The sequence below is a fragment of the Fundulus heteroclitus genome, chromosome 7 (genome assembly GCF_011125445.2).
Source record: "Fundulus heteroclitus isolate FHET01 chromosome 7, MU-UCD_Fhet_4.1, whole genome shotgun sequence".
NCBI classification, from domain to species: Eukaryota; Metazoa; Chordata; class Actinopteri; order Cyprinodontiformes; family Fundulidae; genus Fundulus; species Fundulus heteroclitus.
Window position 1 is genome coordinate 31727480 of NC_046367.1, and position 21237 is coordinate 31748716.

At 38.2% G+C, this 21237-nt stretch overlaps 1 protein-coding gene across 2 annotated transcripts; it reads left to right on the top strand.

The window, feature by feature from the left end:
- Positions 1-257: 257 nt before the first annotated feature.
- Positions 258-2780, top strand: LOC105937086 (von Willebrand factor C domain containing 2 like). Of its 2 annotated transcripts, none has more exons than XM_036139495.1 (2): positions 258-1183; positions 1881-2780. In XM_036139495.1, exon 2 carries the CDS (start codon positions 2003-2005, stop codon positions 2477-2479), a length of 477 nt encoding a protein of 158 aa, XP_035995388.1. In that variant the 5' UTR covers positions 258-1183; positions 1881-2002; the 3' UTR covers positions 2480-2780. The 2 variants fall into 2 exon arrangements, with proteins under 2 accessions (XP_035995388.1, XP_012733680.3); XM_012878226.3 differs by having other exon boundaries at positions 258-873.
- Positions 2781-21237: the final 18457 nt, after the last annotated feature.

The window sequence follows — 21237 nt, forward strand, 5'->3', positions numbered from 1 at the left end:
TCTTACTGTATTTTATTTTATTTATTTATTTTATTTTGCCGTAGGGGCACAGAAGTCCAACTCCCCCCCTGTGTGATGCATGCCAGAATACAAATAGGTCGCCGTGAAAATGTGCTGCAAATTATGGGTGACTCAGGGGAATACGCCGCAGGTCATGTGTGAAGACAGGAACAGAGATGTGCACAAGTGCGTGTACAAAGGCATATGCAAATCCAGTGCCTCGTAATGAGACAAGCATGCACCGAAAAGCACCAGCTCACAGAAGCAGTTGGGAAGTCACCTGCATTCATAAACTGTAGCCTACCTGTTTTAATGTGCCGGCTGAGATCCGACCTTTTATTATTATCTGACTTCCTTTTAGCCCTTGTCTTTGGCAAGACGAGCCCCTGTAATGTGGTGATATTTTTGATCTGGTTGTGGCATGTGAGTGTTGTAACCGTGGGTGACACAAGAGGTGGACGGAGCGGAGCTGGGGGGCGCTCTGTTCTGCTCAGAGCAGGACGCAGGAGACGGTCGCTCTCCAAGGTTCTGCCAGTCGCTCCCTCCTCAGTCTCCTCTTTCTGGCGTTTAATCCAAACCTCAATTGCAAAATCCTCTAATGACCACCTTCATTCAGAAGTGCTTTCGTTTTTTAACGTGATCTTTCCTCTTTGTCATAGTGGATTTTTTTTTTGACAATGCAACCACTGGATGTACGCTCATATACGTGAAACAAGACCGAGAGCCACTGTATAACCTGCATTTTTTGGATACACTGATTTGACTCTGGATTCTCCAGGAACGCTATAACGGAGGATTTCTAGCAGTCTGTTTTAGCTCCGTGTGCCTGTGCCGCATGCTGTTGGACGTGAACTGCGATATTGTCTCAGAAAGGTGAGTCGGATGTGGATAATGATGAAACAGACCTACTTTTTTTGTGGATGTCTCCGTCCTTGCATTGGAAAGAGCGAGGCATTGAAGGCTGATCGCTGATTGCTTTTAAACACATAATCCACGAGGAAGAAGGGGGATAATAGTGTTTCGGAAGCCTTGCGAATCTACTGCGTGGATAAGAGCGAAGTTTCCAATAAGCAAGGCGACTATCAGAGATCCTCCCCAGCCATCCGTGCTTTGGATTTTCCTTGCTTGACACTACGCGGATATCAAGCATTTTTAAAATCATTATTATTATTATTTTATCACGGTGAGTTTGCCTAATTGCTTAAGGTGCGCCACTGTTGTCCCCGAAATTCATCTGACATGGCAAAACACGCAGCTCTAAATACGCAGGGATAGTTGTCAGCGTATACCCAGCTGTTTCGTCCCCTCTCTTTTAAAAAGGGTGGTGTTTTTTTTTTTTTTTTTTTTTTTTTTTTTGAGACAGTTTATGGCGTTTAACAATGCTTATTTGGGTAACTATTGAACCCAGAGCGAGGACATTATCTTTACGTTTGACAACAACTGAAGCAACCTGTTGTTTTTGGTCCTTTATAAAGTTTCCAATCTTATCCTTAAATTGGTCGGCCTTTGCAGGGTTTGGGAAATAAAACACTCCACCCACTTCAGTAATGAGTCTCATAACCCTTTCCTCCGTTGTTCTGTGGTTGATCTTGGACCTACAGCTGCTGCTGCTGCTGCTGTCTATATATATTTGTAAAAAAAAAACCTGTTGAGCAGTGTACGCTGCCAGGAACCCAGAGCGAATCCTCTTTTCATTGTTTAAAATATTCTCTTTAATAAAACTTGTTGTTGTTGGGGGGAAAAAGTACATCTTGGTGGGAGATGGGGTGGCGAGAATGCGCAAAACAGCAGCAGTAAAATCACCACCCATGCCATGATTTTTATCTATGCATGTGATATATTTATATTTATTCATTTTTTTTTTTGTTATTCCACTGCAGAACATCGCTTTCGGATACAAGATGACGGCAGTGATAACGACGATAGCGATCATAAAGACCTGGTCGGACCCGGAGAGAATACCCGGAGCTTAAAAGAGATGACATCCACGCAGTCGTGTTGAATGTGGATGTTAACGCCGCGGGGAAGGATGGGCCCTCTCCTCTCGGCCGCCTCCGTCCTCCTCCTCCTCCTCCCCCTCTTTCTCCTCCTGGCCCTGAGCGCCGCGTCTCCGGCCACGGTGGCCAACCCCGAGGATTACGCCGCCGACGAGGCGGAGCGGACCGCCGCGGATAACATGGTTTTTGACGACTACCGGGGAAAGGGCTGCGTGGACGACAGCGGGTTCGTGTACAAGCTGGGGGAGCGCTTCTATCCGGGACACTCAAACTGCCCGTGCGTGTGCACGGAGGACGGGCCCGTGTGCGACCAGCCCGAGTGCCCCAAACTGCACCCCAAGTGCACGAAAGTCGAGCACAATGGATGCTGCCCCGAGTGCAAGGAGGTTAAAAACTTTTGCGAGTACCGAGGGAAAACGTATAAAATACTGGAAGAATTCAAGGTAAGACGTTTTTTTTTTAGTCAGTCTTTGCTCACATAAATGGATATGATAAAATGTTGCAATCTTAATAATATAATGAGTGTAACATTTTTGAAACACTTTGTTTGGGTAGATTTGAATAAAATTATGTAAGACACTTATGTAGGTCGGATCCAGCATAACATTATGACTTTTAAGGCCTGAACTCGGTGTTGATCCTCTGTTTGCTGGTATGACACCACGATATTAGCACCAAATGTTTTAAGTTTTGTAAACTGCCAAATGCAGCCTCCCTGGATTGGTTTTGTTTGTCCAGAACATCCTACAGATCCTCAATGGGATTAAGGTCTTGGCAATTGGGAGACCAATTTAACACCTCATATTTCTTAACGAGCTCCTCCAACTTTTGCTGTTGTGAATGAACACACTATCCTGCTGAAAGAAGACAAGGCCATCAAATAATACAGTTTCCGTTGAAGGGTGTAGATGTTCTGCGACAAAGCTTGCAGATTATGCAATAATGTAGGGTAGGTATCTTTCCACTTTACCAATCCAAAGAGCAATATTTACACTCATCCAGCTATATGACGTTTGTTTAGAGCTGCAAAGGTTATGTGACATAACCTTGAAAAATGTTATGTCATTGAAAAATGATATATTGTCAATTTTATCTGCTATATACATTTTTACTTGTTTTTAAGTTTAAAAATAAAAAAAATAAACTTGCAAAAAGGGAACAAATACATTTTCCTCCGTAGAACTCGTAGAAAATTGTGTTGGAAGCATATGTTTGTGTCCTGGTGACATCATTTGAATGCTTTGTTTTAAAATCAGCATATTTCTTTTAAGGCAATGCTTGGTTCTTTGTCATTTTGTGCATGCTTGTTCAAACAAACAAACTTGTTCAGCCTATTCAAAGTTGAAATATTCATTCATAATACAACCAACATGAACTTCTCACCCTTATCATTCCCCGCTGGACACCATGCACGATTAATGCAGAATAAGCGTTGACCCAACATCTTCTGTCAAATTTTAATCAAGATGTGTGGGGATTTATTACCAAAATAATTTGCTCATGCTGTTACAGTGTAACCAGTGGTACTTGCTATATATAGTGATATATGTTATTGTATGTTTAATGTGTCTTAAAAGTAAATGATGATTCTGTCTCCAAACACCCAAAGGCACAATCCTAGTATTATAAGGACACGGAGTCAAAGTGCTTTCTGATATGTGCCGCAGTGTTTTAAGTAACAGATTTATACAGATTCAACAGTTGGGGTGACTCATTCAAAGGACTAAACTTCAAAGGAAGTATCTGTAATGATTGTCCTGGTCTCACACTTTATCTATTTCTCAGAATAGAAAAGAGAAAAATGCACAGCCCTAGCTAACCTGGCATGTTCCTAATAAACTGATATGCTGCGATATCTAACACAGTTATCGCTTGTCACATTGATATTATAATAACAGCCACCATTGTTTAAGCCCCATGTGTCAGTAAAAGAGAATATCCATACTGTGTTTTGATTCTTTAGTGTTTCAATTACTTTTTTTGTTTCGTTTTACAACTTGTTCACCTCAGCCACCCACGGTAACATCTAAACTAATGAATTTGGCACCAGAGAAGATTAGCCTTGTGAATTAGTTGCATTTGTTATGGTTTGGATTAGGAATACTTGATGTTTTGATTAGCCTTTATATACTGTTAATGTATGATCAAACTGCTTTCTTTGGCTAAGGGCACCAACATGGCTGCCACCCAGTGTGATATCACCACCCCCCCTCATCAACCAAACACTGAGCCATCATTGCCACACTGACAGATGCTAAAACAGTATTTTAATGCGCTGTTGTGAGGACACTGAGTCATCGCTTTTCCAGCAAGTCTCTACCCATCACAGCAGTGTCTCTGCAGTTGTTATGGAGCATGACAGCACCGTCTGATTATAAATGACACCAGGGGTATGACAACTACAGTCTGTGTTTAAACTGTTGCTGCCCAAGAGGGGACCTCTTAGTTTACGCTCCCCGCAATTGGATCGAGGCTGGGTGTGATTGAAATAAGACATGACACAACATGGCCCAAACAACAAGCTCCATAGCTAATCGTGGATTTTATTCATGTCTGTGCCAACAAATCAGTGCTCACAGATAAGATCAGTCCATCTATTCCTGTTCACTCAGCCAATTACAGCAAGCAAACGGTGGCAAAACCTTTTTATATGACATCATTCTTATATTCTGAGCTTAAATCGCTTAATTTAACTGAATAATAATGACTGTTTTCCTCAACTGTGTTAACTCTATAAGTGTCCTGTTAATTTTCCACACATATTGCTCTGAATTTACATAACTACGACCCGTGCAACGTCATTCTTTGAATTACCATTTTAATGGATAGATATGAGTAAACATAAATTCCTCATATAATTGATTCTGGTATAAAGTTATTATACTGTAAGTCAGTTTAGAAAAATGCCTTTGATCGGCAAGTTGCTGCCTGTCAACTCAAACAATATATACCCTTTGTCTGTGTCTCAAGAGCTCAGAGAGTAATTTGGGGAAGCAGTTCTTGTAATCCTCTGGATGAAACCCTAGAGCTAAGTGAGTGCTTTTAGCTTGGATATATTATTGAAGAAAATCCAAGAGTGAGTGGTATTTGGGCAGTGTGTTCTCCTGTTTATGTAATGTAGGGGATGTGCAAGTCCCAGCACTGTAAATTTGTGAATATATAATGTATGTTTAAAACTCAATATACAATCATGTTAAAGAAAAAAAGGAAGAAAAAGAAAAGGGGAAAGAGACAACAATCCAGTATTTCTTTTATTACTTGATAATTCATTGAGGAGAATTATGCCTTTTATCACTTTTGTGAATGAAAATAGTTTGTGGATCTTTACTCATATTGCCTGTTTAATCTTCTACTAACAGAGGTAACTGCAAATAAATAAGAAACTTTTCATTACCTTTTTTTCATTTCAGCCTGGAGAAATTGTATTCTCTTACTCAACACCGACTGAAAGTGGGATGCTTAGCTACAACAAATTGCTCTCTTCAGAGCCTACCAATTTCTGTTTTATCTTGACCTTTCCCAAACAATCTTCTTATTGCCTTTCTTTAGTGGAACAGAGTGCATTTATTGTGTTTGTCTCAACCATGACAAGCTTTCTAGTGGAACTGGTGGAAATATGTTAACAATTTAATATATAAAAAGGATGGGGGGTCTTAAACCATGGTGCTGCCACCACGGTGGCTAATGCTCTGCAATATTTTACGTATACAAGTGTGTTATACCAGAACAGTTTTCTTTTTAAATGAGAATTGTTTTTATCTTGTTGTATTCAACAGCTGTTTCTGTTTTTACTAATGTTTATGATGAAAAACCGAACAGCACGGTGATACATTTAGGTGGTCAGTGGCTTTTCATTGCACCCTCACTGGACACAACACCGTTGTTTGCTGCTCCCTGGTGAACTTTTGAATAGTATTACTAGGCAAGGTTTGAGAGTATGTTAGCTGCTTAGACTCTGTGCTGAGTAGTGAAACAATGGTTTTGACTTATCCTATATCTGTACACTCTTTTTCTGACAAGTATGTTGTTCAGCAAAAGGTTTGGCTTGGGTATGAATACCTATGAATAAAATGACAAAAGTAATTATTAAAAAGGTTAATGACTTGAATTGAAATGACTAATTTGGGGCACCACCAGATTATCAAGAAAAAAAAATGACAAAAAGGTTTCAGTCTATGTCAGTTATTGCTTTATGAATACCTATGTAGTATCATAGAAAAAATGAAGGAGTGAATTCACACACTGTCGTTTTCAAACAGCAAATGCAAGAATTTCTTAACAATATAATTCCAACTTCCAGTTGAAATACTTTATACAACAATCTTTGTAACAAAACTAGCATCACCCAATTAAACTACGAAGTAAACATTGAACAGAAAAGGAAATTGTAGAATTTAGAACAAGGACAAATTGGCTTTCTAACTAAATAAGAACAACAGTCGGTATGTGTTCAAACAACCAGTTTAAAATACAAAGCAGAATGGAAAATCAGATATTAAAATTAAAATATTAAATATTCAGCCCTAAATGTGCTGAATCACAGACAAAGAACCTTTTGAACAATTGATTCTTAAAGTCATGTTAACTGGCCATTGGAAAGTGATGAACGACTCAAATGGCGACTTAAAGACTCAATATTTGGCAGACAGAGGCAGGCGTGATGATGTCTCTTTCAGCTGTAGCATTTCAGCTAACAATGGAAGCACAAGTTGGCTCACTTTTAAAGACGACGCAGCCATACTTTATGCAGTTTAATGTGACGAGATGAAGTGAAAACACAGATCAATCCAAATAAGGTTTAACAGTGGAGGATGGCCGATGGTGAGTGAGTTGTGTGGCGGTGCTATGAACAGGGATGATATGGCGACTGCTCTCGGTTTAGTGTCTAGGGTAGGTGTTACCAATCTGCAACTCCCCAAGTGGCTCTTTGGATCTTTCGCTATAGCTCTTGACAACTATGGCAGAAAACGATAAAGAACGAACCAATTTAAAAAAAAAAGATAAAATAACAAGTCCAGGTTCTTGCAGTTTTCCAGTTTTTAAAGTTGAAATTGTTAAATTTAAGTTATGTTAAATCTGTGGGTATTTACTTATCTTTTATATGAATTATTAGCCCTATGTTTTAGTTATTAGTTTCAAGATAAAGTAGTTCATCAGCACTATGGGTCAGTTGTAACAAACATGATTGGTGTAGGTTGTAACAGTTTAGTCAGTGTTACAACTTACCCCAAGATAGATTTGGTACAGTTATGAATAAAATATATTTTATTTTAGCATGCCTAGGAATTGAAAGAGAACAACTGACCGGGGTATGCCTCTAAATAAATAGGAGAAAGCATGAACAAATGTGCAGTGCAGGGAAAGTCAGTCAGATTTGTGGCAAAAATTGCATGGCATATCGAATAGCATGTCACCCTCTACAGATTCTGCAAACAAGAAAGTGAAGAAGCAAATAAACTCCCTCATGTAGGATACAATTCTGGAAAGAAAGTGTTCACTGATTGACATGAGATTTTCTCTTTCTCTCTCTCTCTCTCTCTCTCTCTCTCTCATGGCCTGCGTTATAAGGTGATATATACTTTATGCAGTGTTTTGGTGCATAGTGACATAAACAACTGCACTACATTCAGGGTGTGTACATCAGCTAATTTTGCTTTTTCAAACTAAAAGCTTTCAGTGTTATGTCCAGATCAACAGTGAACCCGTTATTTGAGCCAGACACTGTGTTGTTTATTAAGAGTTATCAAAAGGTAGGAAAAACCTCTGCAGATGTCTGGTGAGGTGAGCGCTGACAGTTCACTGCAGGAAGTGACAGGCAGAGAAGGCTGAGACAGGAATCAAGTCTGTGAGGCTAGCTTGGGTCATGCACAAAAAGATAGAAGACTTGCAGACAGATCTATTGGGGCTTGGCAAGTATTGTGATCATGAAAATAGCCCAGGTTGTTGTCCAAAAAACTGAAGCAGATGAGCTGTCCGACGAGGGCAAGGTGAGGCAGGGAAATTCAGGAAACCATAACCTGGTCGAGAACTCGGCAAGGGAGGAAAAGAACAATGGGCATTTACTCATGCAAGGCTTTCAATAATCTGGCACCAACTGAAGAACAGCAGTATATGAAGCAGCAGATCACCCTGATTGCAGGTAGCAGGAGGAATGGAATATTTTAACAGTCAGCCGGGCCAGAACATGACATTCAGTAGCTGAAGTCATTGTCAGTCCTTATTTTCTGATGTAACAGTTCACCCCAATATCTGTTACAACGGACCCAGACTGTGGGGTTAATTAGTAATATTTTATTCTTTGTGTTTGGGACTAATCCATGGATTTTCTGTTTGAGTTGCTGATCTGTTTGCTGGAATATTTTTTAGCCCACACTTTTGTCTAGTTTGTGTCACAGTTTGAACTCACTGGATTAAAAGAAGTCGGAGTTAAAGAAAGAAATGTCCAAAATGTTACAACCATCCCTGATTTCCCTTACCTGTAATATTTGTGTAGTTTTCAATTTTAAAATATTTTGTCTTTAGGTTATAAACTATGTGCTTTTAATATAATTTCCCACAAATGTCAACACCTTACAGAAGAGAGTGTGGTTATCCTCCTTATTGCAAAGTTTTTGCTTTTATTTATTTTAAAACATAAAAATGGAAATAAAATGATGGCTCTCTAAAAAAAATGACACAAAAATTCCTTTTGTAGGTATTTATAAAAAAAAAAAAAAGTTATCTTTGTACAAAATTTCACATGACATTTCTGGCTCTAAACAATTTTTATTTAGCTATGCTGAGGTCAAACATGCCTCTTTTTTGTAAAGGTTGTAGACCCCTGCCCTAGTACAATCATCTGCACAGACTGGGTGCACATAGCAGGCCTGAGGAGCTGCAGTTTCAGTCCTGTCTTCTGCAGACAGTGGAAAAAAAATGTTTTTGTAGAGGGATTGCATTTAGCATCTCTTCTTGGGAATCTATAATTCTTTCTGATTTGTTTCTGCAGGAACTCAGACTGCCCGCTTCGAGCAGCTAGTCTTATTTTTGGCCTGTGTATGATCCCAGGTTACTCGGACAGCAGACAATACTTGTTTTGGATCCAGGGCTTCTTTGAAGGTGCACTCTTTTACTCAGTTGGCGATCAAGATGTTCATGTGCGTTTCCTGTTGAGGTCCAAGTAGCTGTATGTAGCTCTACGTCACTGGGGTTCCAACTGGGAAACTCCTCCTTCCTGGGAGCTGTGATGGAAATAGATTCATGCTGTGCATTCAGGGATTCTGAGTTTTTACCAGTCTCATGTTTTCTGTGTGTAGCTCTGTCTTTTTTCTCCATCCATGGCTGGGCCCCAACAACTACTAAATACCTGTGTCCAAACCTCCAATATGTTGTTTTGTACCCCTTTCCCCTCCAACCATACAGAGTTCCTAAGAAATCCCTTGTACTGACAGACATTAATATTTACTAAGATATTATCTTTACACAACATCAGTCCTGTGGCAAATGTGATTTCTTCTTTAAAAGTACCCACAGAATAATTGTTGATAACTGTTTTTTTTTTCAAGATTAAACGTATCTTTCAATGAAAAGAACAAGGACAACTGAAAGACAAAAAGGTAATTTTGTGTAAATCAATTTTAGATACATCTCCTCGCGTTAAATTGAAGGTACTTCAGTATAACCAGAAAGCCCAAAGTGAAGAGATTGACTGACAGACTATCTGACAGCTAATTGCATAGCACTTAATCCAAAAGTCCAGTCACTTCAAAATAAATGTTTCATTCTTGTGACACCAAGTAAAAATTATCATACCAACATAAGACAAATTCTTATTGACCTAACTTGAAGTTGTATGAATGGAAGTTGCATTTGAAAGATAAAATGTACTTTTTTGAATTAGCTAAAACCAAGGCATTGAAAGTTACCACACTACAAAATTTAGTCAAAGATTTGACTAAATCTTGGTTGTACCAGAGACCTGATGTAAAGTGAACAGAAATAAACCCAACTGAGAAATACAGACGCTTGTACAGAATACGAAAAGGGCAAAGAATAACAATGACATTCACAATCATGGAAAGCAGAATAGATAAACATAAAATCTCTAAGCTAAATAGCCCATGACAGAAATTTATCTCTGTTGATCAACTTTGCTCAATCTGTCACACAAATCATGAGCAGAACATTTCACAACCTCTAGTGACTTCATTTCAGATTTATACTGATATCAGGCCAAAGCTAGAAACCCTGTGGAAGAGACTCAAACATTTTTCATGTGGGAAGTTTTCTTTGCTTCTTATGGCACTGTAACACACCAAAGCAGGCAAATGCGTACATGTAAAATTCAACTAAATAGGTCAGTAGGAAAGAATCATTATTTACAACATTCTAACAGTTTATCTGTGGACATGGAGTTTTAATTTTTTAAGACTAAAGTAGGCCAGAGTGCATTCTCTATTTGTTTACGTGTTTTTGTTTTCATTAGACAATGCTGTTTTCTTCTCCTAGATTTCTATGACAGATATATAAACAACGATTACACTTGCGCTTTCATTGCTGACAACAATTTTTTTCTTAAACTTGGGCCATCACACTTGCTTGTCTAAATCAAATCAATCGTATCACTGTGGCGAAAGCGGTACGGCTCTGCTTGTGAAAGTAAAATCTGTCTCTCATTTGGCATTGAGAAAGCAATTCTTGTTGCCACATTGCCAGACATGACACTATTAAAAAAAAGATAAAATAAATTAAATAAAAAGATTTCGAAGCAATTAATAGAAAATAAAACGTTTTAAATTACTTTATTTTTTTTTTGTCATCATTCAAGCACGAACACAAAACATTATCACTTCCAGTGAGTTCAGTTGCTAATTATTTTTTTATTTAAAATTTTGTTACTTTATACCTCTGGTAACAGAACAAACATTCGGTTTTAGGACAGTCTGGGATTGCCCTTTTCGCTGCACTATTTCAGTTGAATGATAAATGTTTTAAATATTAATTCCGAAAACGATTAATATCTTTTGGGTGAAATAAGTAATGGATCACATGCATAACATTATCTTTAGTAAAAGCTCTGTGGTATCAACCCTGTTAAAATTGACGTGCTTAATCTGTACTGATTGGTGTGCTAGCGTGCAAGCTCAGCCCTGCATTGACATGCAAGGCTAAAGATTTTATAAGAGCATAAGCCCCTCATTTTCGAGTTAGATCAGGTCCATCAATAGTGCAGCTCACCTCCATGTTAACCTTGACCAAGGGCCCCCAGGATGAAGAGATGCTTCAATGCTTTAGGGATTAAAAAGGGTTTTTTATTGTTTACAGTTCAGTTGGCAGGAGGAAAATAAAGAGCGTTCATGTCACCCTTTTAATGGTATCCTACCATAAATTGCAGCATCTTTATCCACTTTGAGAAGGGTGGGTCTCTTCAGTGAGAAGATGAAAGTGTTGGAACCCCACAGTGTTAAAGGAAAGCGCATTAATATCTGTGAAGGGTACCTTTCACCCTCCTGTTTAGGGAAGGCGAAAGGTTAACCTTTGTTTGGTCCTATTAGCACTTCTTTATAGTGACTGGGCTCTGTTTTGAAGACGTTATTCAGTTTAAGACTACAGAAAAGGAGAAAAGACACAGAGGGATTTAAAAGGGTAACAATAGAGCTTCTGGAAAGCTTAGGGCAGATTTATGTTTTCCGTTCTTGGCCTCATGAATACCGTCTTAATACAAAAATAATGGAGTGGGAGTATGTTCTGTTGGCATATTATTTTCACATCCCTGTTTTGTAAGATTGTCACTAGGGGTGCCTGTGCAAATTCTCAGTTTACCGGGTCATGGCAACAGCAAACAGGCTAGGGGTCTAAGGTCCAGTATGGTTCTGGTCCAAATGCTGCTGTGGGCGAGCCTTTTCTTCTGCACCATGGAATAAACAAACTATAGAACAGAATAAAGGCCCCATGAGTCTCAATCTGTATTGTAGGGAATCCCTGTTTAGTGTAGTATTATTCACTTCATGTTTGATTGATCTATGAATTTTAGAAACACGGTCTTGATCATAAAAAACAGAGAAATTGCCCTTTAATTAAATGAAGACACAACCTTCTAATTTCATATTTTTGTGTTCACATTGTAAGTTTTTTTGTAAATATGTATACTTTCAAAATGCAAACATCTAATGTAGTATAACCACCAGTTTTGCGATTATATGTGGCAGATTACTCAGAGTTCCATATTCTCAATTATCTCACTCAGTCATCCTCTTTTAATGTTTTCAAGGTTCAAAGTTTAGACATTAAACAGAAAATCATTTGTCAATCATTTCAGCTGCCAAGATACAAAAGTAACCTTTTACTTGCACCAACGTCCATCTGCTTTCATATGTAGTTGTTTGTGGTGTTTGTGTATAATTTTCAGGGATTTTAGTACTTACTGTAGTTGAAGTATCAATCACATGAATGTTAATGTAAAGGTTTATCTAAAACAACAATTCAGTAACGTAAAAATTTGCTTGCTCAAGTATGCTGTTGCATGATCAAAAGTTGGGTAGTTTATTAGATAGATAGATAGATAGATAGATAGATAGATAGATAGATAGATAGATAGATAGATAGATAGATAGATAGATAGATAAATATCAGTGTGACAGCTATGGTGCCGTTTATTTATTTTTCTTTTGTGTGACATGTTATGTTATTTTTGTTTAAAGTTGTTCAAGCTACTTTTTTTCCAGTACAAATCCCACTGCAACACCATCTTACGCCACACTCTTCTCGAAAGTTCCCAAGATTGCCTCAAGTTAAGGATAGGTTTGTAATCAATATGTGAACCAGAAATTGCTTCCAAATGTGTAAGTGGGTAAACTTACACATTTGGAAGCAATTTCTGGTTTCTGTTCACACTGGCTTTGTTGAAAAAGAGTTTGAGTTCTCAGGATATTGGGATGCATTTTTATTTCATGGTCAGATATTTTTTTCTTTGATGTGAAGCACTTTCTTCAGTATATCTTTAGGTTTATATTGATGTTACCAGATCACTGCTGAATATGTGCCAACAAAAACGGCTTAGCTATAGGGTTGCGAGGACTTGCAAGTACACAACTTCAGTGCAAAAGTAAAACAATAGAAAACTTTTAATTTTGATGGTAAGAATAAACAACTAATGGAAACCCCAAATTCAGTGTCTGAGAAAATTAGAATATTCTGAAACGATCCGGTATTGAAGGCACCTGGTACCAAACACTAATCAGATAATTACCTCAACACACCTGCAAAGGCATTTAGATGGTCTCTCAGTCTAGTTCTGTAGGCAACACAATCATGGGGAAGACTGCTGATTTGACATTTGTCCAAAAGACGACCACTGACACCTTGCTCAAGGAAGGCAAGACACAAAAGGACATTTCTAAAGAGGCTGGCTGTTCACATATCTATGTGTCCAAGCACATTAATAGAGAAACAAAGCAAAGGAAAATATGTGGTAGAACAAAGGGCCCAAGCAATAGGGATGACTGCACCCTGGAGAGGATTGTGAAACAAAACCCATTTAAAAACGTAGGGGAAGATTCCCAAAGAGTGGACTGCAGCTGTAGTCAGTGCTTTAAGATTCACCACTCACAGACATATGCAAGACATGACTTGCCAAGCCATTCTGGAACAAGAGACAGCGTCAGAACCGTCTCGTCTGGGCTAAAGACAAAAATGACTTTACTGTTGCTGAGTGGTCCAAAGTTATGTTCTCTGGTCAAAGTAAATGTTAGATTTCATTTGGAAATTAAAATCCCAGAGTCTGGAGGAAGAGAGGAGAGGTACAGAATCTATGTTGCTTGAGCTCCAGTGGAAATCAGTGTTGGCATTGTGAAGAGGAAGATGCGATACGGCAGACCTAACAATGGAGAAGAGCTGAAGGCCACTGTCAGAGCAACCTGGGCTCTCATAACACCTGAGCAGTGCCACAGACTGATGGAGTCCATGCCACACCGCATTGCTGCAGTAATCCAGGGAAAAAGAAACCCAAGTATTAAGTGCTGTGCATGCTCATACCTTTCATGCTCATACTTTTCAGTTGGCCAGCATTTCTGGAAATCATTTTTTTTTGTGTTGGTCTTAAGTAATATTCTTATTTTCTGAGATACTGAATTTGGGGTTTTCATTAGTTGTCAGTTAAATCATCAAAATTAAAAGAAATAAACACTTGAAATACATTAGTCTGTGTGTAATTAATGAATAGAATAAACAACTTTCACCTATTGAATGGAATTACTGATTGGTCTGTATTTTTTGCCTGAATACTTTATATTGGATGCATCTGTTGAAAGCCTCTATTTTACCTAATTGGTAGAGAGAAAACTAAGACACAGTGTGTCTTGATATTTAAGATATTTCGGACTTTTGTTCAAACTTCAACAACACTGCTAAACTTAAGCTTCCAAAAGCTTTTTTTCTTTGATTTGTTTTGTTTTTACCTTCTGAGTCTGTGATCAATAGATATGTAAAAAAAACAATACTTTTGAAGATTTTCCTTTTCATAGCGATTCTAAGGACAACAAAGACATTATTGTCCTTACAGTTCCTAAAATGTAACATATACGTTAGACAAAGACATTAAAAACAGAAGCCATACACCCACATACTGATGTGCCCACTCATAACACATGGCAGTTGTTAGTAACTCTTGTTTCTCAGAAACATTTGTGAGAGTACATCCATAAAGGCTGTAGAAATGATTGTTGAAATTGATTTTTCTCTCCAATTTGCCAGAGGCAACAATTGTGCCAATAAGTGCAAACAATCTTGCCACAAAGAATGTTTGATTTGTTTGAAATTATTGCCCTTTTAGTCAGTATTGAGTGTGTTTTTTTGTTTTTGTTTTTTTTTTTTGGGGGGGGGGTTGCGCCATGTTTCTGAGTCATTCTACCTCCTATGCACCCATAGACCCTGTAAAACATTTTTAAGACACACAATCAAAGCAAGCTGTTTGACTGTCAAACTGTCCCTTCTATTAACTGCATCGATGAGCTTCCTGTGACCTTGCTATACAGCTTAAAAGTTTGACCATTGCCATTAACATTTGCCCCCGCCGAAAGTTATTAGACCTTTTATTGCCTCACTGCCCTGTTCCCATTTGTCTAAGTGCGGGAATGGAAAGCATGACAGCCAATTCACTCTAATACCCAGCTAATAAAAGTGGAGACAACAGAAGTCTTTTTTTTCACCTAAACATCTGGCAGCATGTCTAAATTTAGTGCAACTGCTCCATTTTCCTTTGTGAGTCTGGGCTTAGGCATGACTGATCCTCTTCACGGTAGACCTCATACAATAGGACTTGGTGAAAGCATCAGACGCCAGGGACTACAGACAGGGATTTTCTGCAATGTTTTATAGGGCGCACAAAGTAGTGCTGATGTCGAATTCCATCTTTCATGTACCGTTCCCTAAGAAGCATCTGCAGGCTTCTACCTGAGCTGTTTGACACACCAATTTGGCAGATTAACCTACAAAAGGAATGTCACTGCTGTGAAGACGTTTATTTTTGCAGGCCAGTTATGACATGAAAGACACAATGCTGACTTTCAATGGCAGTTAAGCAGTTTTTCCCTTATTAAACATGGTTATACCTTTGGATTACCCTGAGTAAATTAAGATAGAAAAATAAAAAACAAAAAAAAAACAGTAGTTATGGCCCATCTGTGCAGAGACATAAGAAACAATTTCACAAATTACATTTTAATGGTAAGTAGAGATTAGCAAATGTGATACTTTTATTAGTATCCAGTTTCTAAAATGCTTGTGCTTGATGGTCCGAATCAGTCCAACTAACTTATTCAATGTCACCCGTAGTGTTGCTCTGAGTGAGGTATTTGAGCATTTGAAATTAATTTATGCACGTTGTAGCTAATTTTAGCTGGCCTTGTCAGCAATAATAAAATATGCCAAAGAAAATAATTTGAATCAAACAGTTTGCAACACTTTCACTCACATTAGCATATTGTTGCTAGTCATCTCCTTTATCATTTGTTTTTTTTGACCGATGTCCCACATGTCATGCGGAGCAGCTATCTGCCTATATGAAAGAGTTATTTCAGAGACCATGATAAAGTGGTAGTGATTAATGGTTGGAAACATCTCTCAAAATGTAACCAAACCAGATCATGCTAGAAAAAAAAGGAATCCTTACAATCTCATCTCACCCAATACAAAATTGTTTAGTTTATATGTATGGTAGTTTGAGGTAGCAAAGCATAGCTGCCATTAGATCTTTGTCTTCAGAATCTGAATAGTTTGGTTCAGTTTATCTTTCTCCAAATGCTTCAGTTTGCTCTCTTTTTTGATGCTATGATTCTACATGGATCTGCATTTGCTGTGCTTTTGTCAAACATGCGAGGATATTGAGACATATTATTCAGAAAATATGTCATAACACCCTGTTGTTAGTGCCACTTCCAGCCCTAGGCATCTATATGTCAGTGAATCTTCATTGGTGTAACGGATCATCTGCTAGGTATAGTATGAGATTGGTCAATGCTAATGCTAAGGGATGATTGGGTGAATGTGGCTGTAGTGTAAATTGTTTTAAGAGGTCAACATGACTCGAGAATTGTTGTAGAAATTCAGTCCCTTTTCTATTTAACTTCTCGATCAGCATTCTTATGTGTAGATAAATCTCCTTCAAAGCAAATGAGAATTAAAACATGAGAATATCAACGTTTAAATAGAATAATTTGTTTGCTTACGTCCAGCATAATTATTTGCTTTGTCAACTTCACTTTTACAAATACATAATAGAATTTTGAATACAATTTTATTCTATCAACCTTATTTGTTGATCCCGTGAAATATCTAATGAATTCTGTGACCAATGTCCAAAATGGTCTCCTTCAAAGCAAGCATAGATTAGAATAAGGGAATACAAACTTTTACATGGAATATTATGTTGCTTTATAAATATAGCTGCACCTTAATCTTTCAAAGATAGAGAAAATTAACTGAAATAAATGGAATAGGTGTTCCAGCATATGTAGCTGCTTCGACAATTGCACTTGTTATGGACAAAAAATGGTAGGTTAATAAAAAGGAATTTATGCTACCCAACTTATTTGATCAATTCCATGATATATATTTTAAAATCTGTTGGATACTTCCAAACTTAAAACGTGTAGGCACCAGAACTTAAGACTTGAGATTTGACTCTTGGGGCCCCATGAATGAAGTGTGCTTATCTGGGGCTGCCACTCTCTGTCTGCTGGCTGATGAAGACGCGGAGCGCTAATATCCAATGTCCAATCCAAAACCAACCTCACTGCGATCTCACACCAGCCCCTTCCTGGCTCCCTCAAGACACTAATGGCAGAACAATCGGTTGCTTTCATGTAAATTCGGCAATAACGCATAAAAAGTTGGTAGATTTGCTTCTAGTCGCTTTTGTGAAGAAAAACAAAGTTGCTAGAGTGTTTGAAAAGTGCAACAGTGCTCGTTATGGAGGCACAAGATGGAGGGAGCTGTGTTTTTTTTTTTAAGACAGAGCAGCCCAACAGTGGCAGAGCTACTGATGTCACAGTCTCAGAATTACACCACTGCCGCTCAAAGCAATGTTGATTGGAAATCCAATGCAAGACCACTGTTTAACCCTAGGAGGGCGCCATACTGACGAATTTAGGTACAAAAGCAGGTTTTTAACAAATATGCACTATGTTTTTACAATTATGACCAGAATATGTATGCAGTACTATAAAACAACCATGTTAACAGTTTTTTGGCAAACAAAAGTTGATTTGGGGTGAGTTACCCTTTTTATAGAATCTATATCATGCTTTTTAAAGCTTTCTAAAGTTAACTACAGCCATATATAGTGTATATATATATGGTGAAATATTGCCATTGGCACTACGTATTATTGATTTGTTTTAAGTGTTAGTTGTTTTCTGGTGCTATTTGTCCAACAAGGAAGAAATATGCTTGCTTTCACTGGGACACTGCTCCTCCCCATGTGGGGTCACGCCTAGAGCCACTGCAACGTAGTGTCAAAAAAGAGCGGTTGCTGTCACTGGGCAGATTAGGTGCTAAAAGAGCCACTTTGAGCAGAATGATCACACTCTGCCTCACATCACTGCTCATTGGGCACGTTGTTTACTGGGCAGGAGAGGTGCAGTCAAGGTAGTTGTTTCCTGGAGGAGGCGGGTAATGACCGCTCTGCGCAGTGAACCATTTGTTTTCCAGGACAAGAAGTGGCTGCTGTTCAGAAAGCAGAATTCACAAGGGCTACTCAGACATGTATAAATCAAGTAGAATACCACTTTTGGCACGGTTTTGATGAAGGGATAGCATCATAACATAGTTAATAGTTCAAGAAAGTTGTTTTTGCATTATATAAGTGCAAAGTTTTAATCTGCTATGAAAATGAGTGACAGCAACATAAACATCTTCAGCTGACAACAACGAACTCCAATGTACTACACCTCACCTGAATACAGTGAGATATAACTCAGTTCAGTTCTATTTAACTCAAGAAGCACAAAATCCAATATTGTTTGAGTTTGAGCTGTCATGGGTTAAACACGTACAAAAAGATATAATCTCCTTTAGCCTCAAACTCAGCAACATGACACACCTCTGGAAATAATGGAAACAACATCAATCAGATGTAAGCTGCAAATATTCCTCTGTTCCTATGTTTGTAGATGTAAACCATAAAACGAATGTAAATTATACATGGGGCACTTTCATTCCCACTAAAAAAGAAATAGGGGCGCAGATTAGGCAGATTCATTCCTAACAGGTCAGGTGTTATGAGACAATCCCACATGTCCATAGATAGCTGCATGAAGGTGAGCGTAACGGTGGAACAATGGCAGCTTTGGCACTGGTGGATGACATCACCGATGGAAGAATGGGGAGGGAGCGTGTGTTCAGAGATCCTGCTGAACTGCTGGCACAAGATATTAGCTGCATTAGATTACCTTAGGCAATTATTTTTGAACTGTTACAGAGGAAACTAGGAGAAAACCGTGAATTGTCGGTGCCTTTTGTTGTTCAAACTACGCTGCGGCCTTTGTAACCAGAAATCTTTAGAGGCAATTGAAAGACAAGTCAGTTATTTCACAGTCATCCTCAAGCAATCCCAGATGTATGGGATGGCCTCATCCATGTAACGTTGTTGAGATACTTAAAAGAGTTGCTGATGTCACTCAAGAAGTTGATGGTTTGCAATAATTCACTACAAATATCCCTCAAGGTGTCTCAGTGACTGCCTGACAGTGCTGTTGCCGGGGTTATTTGGACACGTAGTATACACCTTCTAAGTATTTATACTGATTTGCATGCATTTAGGAGTGGTAACAGAGTGACCCAAGATACACGTGAGAGAGCATCCAATTCCACACAAATTGGGATGTATGACGGTAACGTGCATGGTGACACATCTCGGCATATAGTCGTACATCTGATTTTTTTTGTGCACTGTAAACTTCATGATTTCTCCCTGCCATCAACGTTTAGTAGTGAGTACTGTGAAAACTGTGAAATCTTTATCACATGAGGCTCCAGGTCTGAGACTCGAGTTTTAGTAGCAGTTTTTTATGTCATAAGAGTGAAATGAAGCCAGTATGTGAGCTACAGAGTGCTGCTGCTGCTGCTGAAAGTGTGAGCTCGATTATCAGCCAGTGATGTTGGTGGATTATGGGATGTTAATGGGTCATGACAAACTGTTTACGTTAGCTGTAGCTTCATGGTAATGACCATGATAATGTGTCTCCAAATGAATGCCGTATTAAAAGATTTTGAATCATTTCAGCACAAAATAAACTTAACTTAGATTTTGACATCCTCTCGCCAGAAGGCCAGCTGCAACAGTACCTGGACAATTTTATTACTAGATATCATAAATAAAAGCACTTCTTGTCCCATTCATTCAGAAGGTTAACGCTCATTAATTTACTTACTGCACTTTGATTCGCACAGTATGTCGCTATTTATTATCTTTATTGTTACGTCTTTTTTATTTAGAATTAAAAAAAAGGTTTTAAATGTGGATTTAGAAAATTGTTTCCCAATATTGTTAAAACATTTTCTTGCTCAGACCAGGGGAAGTAAGCTATAAACACAATTTAGTGTACTATACAGTATACAGACAGGAAGAAACAGGCGTTAAACACAAAAACAAAGAGCCCATTGATTCAGAAATTCATCAAAAAGGGCTTCACTCTGTAATTTGTGGAGCATAAATGCCCATTTAAATTTCTATTGGGGTAAACATAACATTTGAACAATATTCTAAATAATTTTAATAACACTTTAGCAGATTTTTGAATGGTAGATGAACTACTGTTAATAAGCTTTCAAAGACTAAAAAATAATTACTAAATGTTAATTTGGTAATTCAGCCCTGGGGACAAATAATACTTGTTTGGAATCCTAACCTACAATGATAAAGGGTTAGAGGTAGAGTTGTGCAATTAATTGCATTTGCAATGTAATCACAATAAAAAAAAAAAAAAACACAATTTCCAAATCACAGAGGCATGCAATTTTTGGTCACGTAACATTTAATGAGATTACTATGAATAAAAGATGCAAAAATAATCTTCAACCATGCATTGATCTGTACTTGAAATATGTAGCTCTCTACAGGTGATTAGGTTCCAAAACTATTTTCTGTAGCTGCATCTATCACACCAGAAATAGCATAATCAGTCCAACAGCAGCACCACCAGGAATAACATGGACACTGATTTCAATATCATCATGTTTTTAAAATGCGGCACATGAACTGTTTTAAAGTGGTAAGTTTGTGTTGTGGTTTGAAAATTATGTCAGGTATGGAAACATAAGACGTCATACATCAATTAATTGTTACAAATCATAAAAGCACCCAAATGCCCAATTTTTCTGAGCCATTGGTAACAGGAACAATGTTGTATGCTTTAAGTAGTATATGAGTGCATGCACATCACCAGGAATAAGCTAGATGCTGTTTGGCATCTATAGGTTATAATGCTCATGAAGCAGAATTTTGACATGTCCAAAAATCTAATGTACTGACTGATGTAAGATGAAATTGCACCTGCTAAAGTATCACGTGTAGAACGTCAATGCTGAAATATTATTTACTTAAAGCAGCAGTAGGTAGTTTTGATAAAACCGTGGACTTAGTCTGAAAATTTTAACAAGCACACCTTACAGGTCCCTCACGCTCTGCTGTGCTATAGGCTTCCCTCCACAGCTCTTCCCCCACAGCGGAGCCTGCTGTACTGCTCCAATATTTAGCCTTGCTTTA